At 34.6% G+C, this 6,000-nt stretch overlaps 1 protein-coding gene across 1 annotated transcript in view; it reads left to right on the top strand.

Annotated features, from left to right (window-relative positions):
• The first annotated feature begins 953 nt into the window (after positions 1 to 953).
• The window catches only part of col15a1b (collagen, type XV, alpha 1b), an 86,750-nt gene continuing 81,703 nt past the window's right edge, over positions 954 to 6,000 (top strand). Inside the window, exons 1-2 of the mRNA XM_051696783.1 lie at positions 954 to 1,067; positions 1,159 to 1,229. Of these exons, the coding sequence (XP_051552743.1) occupies positions 1,036 to 1,067; positions 1,159 to 1,229 (103 nt within the window). The 5' untranslated portion in view covers positions 954 to 1,035. The remainder of the gene's footprint in view (positions 1,068 to 1,158; positions 1,230 to 6,000) is intronic.

Raw genomic sequence — 6,000 nt, 5'->3', positions numbered from 1 at the left:
AGTTTCAAACAATAGTTTTGTAAATGGTGAAGCAACTACATATGCTGAGGCATGAATTGAAAAATTTTATACTTAGGAAAGCTAAGTATACTTAAATTAAAGTTAAAACATTTGTTTAAATCTTAATTTTGACAGGTACACTCAAAACATATTTTAGCCTATTTTTAATATTTATGCATTTCAATTTCATAACAATTCCATCAAATTGATTGTGTAATTTTAAATTAAATTCAAAATCAAAATTAAATAAAAAACAACTTAAAATATGTTTTTTTTTTTTTTTTTTTTTTTATTGGGTTCAAGATTACTCAGTTCAATTTAATGGATTTTTTAAAATTAAATTAAATGCGTAAATCTGAAAAGTAATATATTTTTTTAGTGTATGTGCCCTACATGTTAGTAGAAAATTAAGGCTAGCCTATAAACGTGTAGCTGTAACATGATCTTGTTGTCTTCATATATCAGAATGTAGTAGCCTACAATGTTGACTAAATATTAGGTAGGCCTATATTACAATAATACAATAACACTAGAAAACAGTGACAATACCTGTCTGTTTTGGTCATTTAAATTGAATTGTATTGATCTTTTCTATTTCAGCTTTGGGCCCGACCATTTTCCCCTCAGACATTTTTGTTTTCATATTTTCCTCTCAACTCTGTAAAACACGTTGCAATATGACGCGATTTCTTGCGTAAAAACGACTCATGTTGTAACTCACAGCCAAGGATGATAAAAGCATATTTGTTGAGAGACTGAATAGTCGAGCTGTTTATGGGGTCACCGCACTAAAACGGATTTGAAAGAGTGGAGAGCGTCGCTTCTCAGATATTTTTCGAGGTCGGATTTCAGCAGGCCGTAGCGCTGTATGGCGTTGAGACTGAGGCAGTCTTTGTTCTGTGTGCTACTTCAGCCAGTCTAAAGTGAGAGACTACTAGAGTCAGTGAGGAGGAGGAGAAGAAAAGTCACGGAGGAGAGAGACTGAGTTGGTCTGGGTGACGACACTCTTCATATCCACGTTGTCGCCAAGCCGAAATGTTGCGTTTTCTGAAGAAAATTACATTTTGGTAAGTGGATAGGATGAACGGATAATGCCATGCAAATAACTATAGAGATATTGGACTGTGTTTGATTTTAAAATCACTGTTTAACATTTAGCCTCCTGTTGTGGATCGCTGGTGCGCATCTCGCCTTGAGTTACGTCTCATCAGAGTTTCACGTGATGGAAGGTAAGTGCGTGGATATAAATGTATCAAAAGAATTTACAGTGCAATTTCAGCAATTGTGTTTTACTGTAGTGGCATTGTAATTTAAGTTTGGTGGAACTGATATCATATGCTTTTTGCATGAATCATCTTGTGGATGGGGAAAATATTAGTGGCAGAACTGGTAAATATGACACCTGTAGGCCTTTAGGTGATGTAAGAGCAGGAGACACAGTTGTAGATATTGTGGTCTTAGACATCTCTAGACATCTTTCCTGCAAAGATGATGACTGATGTGTCCTTCGTCGCATTGGCATGTTTGGCATGGTTTTAAAATTGGATGATTATTATATTTTTATTAATGATTTAGAGAATATGTTATGATATGGAATCAGCCATGATTAAAATGAAGGTGTGTTTAGAGAGAGATGCTACTTCAGTTTTAGATCTTAAGATTTAGATCTTAGATACTTCTTAGCAGATGTTTCTTAAAAAGCCTGCAGATGAATAGCTTTATTCATCTTAGAGATGAACATGTGATTTTGCATCTAAAAATATGTCTGTTTTTGTTAGTAACATAAACCAATATTGTAATTACATTACACAGCAAAAATAGGTCTCTTCGTCATTCTTTATCCTTGGAATAGTGCAGAGCCTTTTCATCTTTTCATTAATGTTACTTCATTTTGGTTTCACAATTCCTAAATTTCCATTTCAGATGCATAGTAAAAGGAACCGTGAGATGTTTGGTAAAACTTTACAGTAAGGTTCCATTTGTTAACTTTAGTTAATAACATTAGTTAACATGAACTAACAATGAACAATGCTTTTACAGCATTTCTTAATCTTAGTTAATGTTAATTTCAACCTATACAGTACTAATACATTTTTAAAATCAAAAAGTTGTTTTTGTTAACATTAGTTAATGCACCATGAACTTACATAAACTAACAACGCACAATTGTACTTTTATTAACTAACATTAATGAAGATGGAAAAAATGCTGTAAAAATATATTGTTAATTGTTTGTTCGTGAATCCTAATGCATAATGTCAACAAATGGAACCTTATTGTAAGGTGTTACCTGATGATTTGTGATGATGTTGTCTCATTCTCCAGTCATTGTGCCTCTGTGTTTGTTTTCACAGAAGGCTTAGATACTGTGATCATCTAAACACCACATCTTTGTGTGATGAAAAGATGTTCTCCTAATATAAATTTCAAATGTTCTCATCCTCATGTTCAAAGACATTTTGTGTGTGTTAGTGCTGAGGAAGCGCTAAGGAAGTTATAGTGCATCTTATACTGCCAGTGTAAACAATTTAATAGGCCTACTGACCATTTAACATGACCAAAAAATGTGCCTGTGTGTCCGGTTGTCATCAGATACAGTGGTGACTCTGAATTAGGTGATATGCTGTAAACTCTGAGGAGCCAAGTTGTGCCAACAGATAAATCGTTCAGTCTCTGACTGCCTATTTAGAACAGGTTGAAACAGGCAGGTGACCTCTGTTTTATTGACTTACTTGATGGGTTTGCTTCCAGCACTGTCCAAAGCTTGGCATAATTTCACAATACTGTGTACTGTGGCCAAAAAATTGAGGAAATCAAGCAAATCCTTTGTATCCTTTCCATGCAGGTTAGTTAATCAGCTCAGTGATTTCAAGAGGCAATCACCCAAACAGCATGACATCTGCGTAACATGATCTGCTCAACACTGACCTGAAGAGACTCTTAATCTAACTGTTAACAATCTTTATTAATGTTAAGTAATAAACTAAGTAATAAATATAAACATTTAATGGCAATGTGGCTCTCAAGTTGTGGATCACATAAAAAACAGATAGAAAATTAGACTGCTGCAGTTTAACAAAAAGAGAACAATTGTCTTTTGTCTTATTTTAACTGATCACAGGGTTGATTCAGTATAAAAAAGGGGCAAAATGGAATGTAGGAAAACATGAGAATATTACATTAAGCTGCTTAACCTCTGTTTAAATGAATGAACACTGAGAATAAGAGTGAAATGCTTTTGTTCTGAATGCTCCCTTATCTTATCCTCTTTCTGTTGATTATTTTAGCGAGTTACTTCTACTAATTTCCCTGCCAATCTGGTTATAATGAATTGTATTTTAATTTTTCCTCTTCTGGAACCATTTACTGTAATATACAATCTAATGAACTATTTTAATTCTTAATTGGTTCAGCAATGAAGAATTTTTTTTACACAAGTCTCATTGTACAAGGAATAATTTACCCTTGCACCGCAATGAAGGCAAGTGTTTAAATAATATTGCAAGGTAATTAAAGGATGCATGTGTAGAATATCTGCATTGGTTGCTTGGCATTGTCTAGCGCTACTTTTACGTACATAAGTCCAAAAGTCTGGGACCAGTAGTGAACTTTTTCCTTTTTTTTTTCTTTTTTTTTCATTTTCCTAAATTAAAACTAATTGTTTCATGAGAAATTCTATTAAAAGCATAACAATTTAAGTGGAAATTTCTTCCGAATTTTTTGGTATTGGTTTTATTGGTTTTACTTTAATAACAGCATGCACTCAAGCTGGCAAGGACACAGCTTGTTTGTGCAAAACCTGATCATCCATGTTATTCCAGCATGATTTGAGATTTTCCAAAGAGTATCTTGTGTGCTTACATGCAAGCATGGAAATATCACCTTTTGTGCATGAGTTAACAATGGTATTAACAGGAATGATCTCTCACAGTATTTGTTTGTCAGAGAGTAAGAATCTTATTGTGGCTCTTATAAAGCACTCTAGGAAGAGCTCCCAGAGGTGAGGAAATTCAATCTCTTTCAATTTTCAGTGTGATGCCCTCAATATGAGGTGACAATTATAGAGGGAAAAATATCCTTGAGTATCTAATGTTTAAAGTTCGTGTTCAGTTTTTCTGCTTTGCTCATGGTATTTGGTGGTGTTTCTGCAGCTTTTTTAGGTGAGGACTTTTTTTTCAATGGTTTATTGGTAAATCAGACCTCTGGACATTTTCTTGCAGATCCACATATTCTGTTCAGTGTGAGACATACTGTTTGTCCCAAACAGGCAGGTCCACAGACTATTGGTGAGGGATTGTGGGAAGACTGGTGCTTTTGATACCAGTTTGATGTATTTTCTGCTCTTTTCGTTGTATATATGAATTCGGAATATTTATGCATTTTCCAAGGATTTAAATGGCTGGTTGAAATTAATTTGTGAATCATATATGGCATCATATTTGTTAGCTGTCATTATATTAATTAATTCTAGAAAAAGCGCTGGTCATGGTCTTCAGCATACATTAAAATCACATTCATTAAGCACCTATGAGTAATAGCACTGCTTGCAGTGCGGTCGTTTATCAGTGGATATATATAGTCATCAGTTTTGTGGTCTCACTTGCTGTGAGGTCTGACATAATCAGATTTAGAAGGAGGAACATAAATAAAGTTTACGCCATTCTGTTCTAAGTTTTGTTGGCTTAATTTTACTTAAATTAATTGATTTCTTTTACTTACATAAACTGTTTAAACTAGCTGCTCATTAAGCAGGGCAAATTCACATTGGGAGGAAAGAACCCCTTAAAACCAATAAATGAGCAGCATTAATCAAAAGTCAGCAGTACCTTAAAGTACTTGCCTGCTGCTTTTAACACATAACACCTACCTGTAAGTCCTCATTTAACAAAGCTGTCATGTAGAAGAATGTATTCGTTTTACCATTTGAAAATCATCTACCAGGCATCTACAAAATGTAATACTTGTTGTATTGTTTATCTACCATATAACACTGGCTTAGGCAGATGCCCATGTCAAACTTTGCTCTGTGGTGCTGGAGGAGTTGTTAAAATGCCCTGTTCAAACAGGCTCCTTAACTGTGACAATGTCATTCTAGTGCTTTTCACACTTGAAATCGCTAACCCCGGGTTATTCTAAACCCAGGGTAAACCGAATCTTGGGTTATCCAGTTTCATGTTTCACAATGTTCATATTTTACCCTGGATTAATAATTAATCCTGGGTATTCATGCTCCTATATTTCACACTGTACATTCGTGGTTAACGTTCTTATTTAAATATTTGCGGTGTCGATAACAATGATTGGACGAAAACAGCTCGCAACAGACACGCAACCTGTCAATGGAGCTGCTCTTCTCTGGAAATGTCGCCAAGCAAATCAGCTCTGTTTGTCTTTTGTCTTCTGAAATATGCCACGAAAACACTCTCTTAAATAGCGTGAAGCCTCCACATGCACTATGTCTCCACAGTAACGGTTTCAGACGCGGAGGCAACAGAGATTTGTCCTCCACCACACAGATTGAGGCGAGTCAGTATGCCACCACGAGGACCTAGAGCGCACTGGGAATTGGGCCATCCAAATTGGGGAGAAAAGGGAAGAAAAAACCCCAAAACAATATTGTCAAACAAGTTAAGTAGAAATATATGGTACAAAAACAAACATTTAAAGCCATAAATGGCTTATTCCCTACGATATGTAATGATGTTATAACAATGTAATGTAACTGAAATTGCATTTAACTTATAGCTAACAGAAATGGAAGAATGTCAGACCTCCTATAGCATATGTATACACAACACCTTTTCAGCTTACATGACTTTTATTTTAAAATTGTAACTTTATAATATAATTCTATGATTTTAACTTTTATTTTCAAAAATAAAACCTGTTTATGACCTGATGATGTCACACCGCCTGTTATACATTTACAAACACCTATAACACATCTTACACAACTAGGATTTTGGAAATATGATTTTGTGTATTTTTTATGAATTTTTG

The sequence above is a fragment of the Myxocyprinus asiaticus genome, chromosome 5, assembly GCF_019703515.2.
Source record: "Myxocyprinus asiaticus isolate MX2 ecotype Aquarium Trade chromosome 5, UBuf_Myxa_2, whole genome shotgun sequence".
Classification (NCBI taxonomy): domain Eukaryota; kingdom Metazoa; phylum Chordata; class Actinopteri; order Cypriniformes; family Catostomidae; genus Myxocyprinus; species Myxocyprinus asiaticus.
The sequence above is the reverse complement of the archived record's forward strand: the minus strand, read 5'-3'. Positions and strand labels throughout refer to the sequence as shown.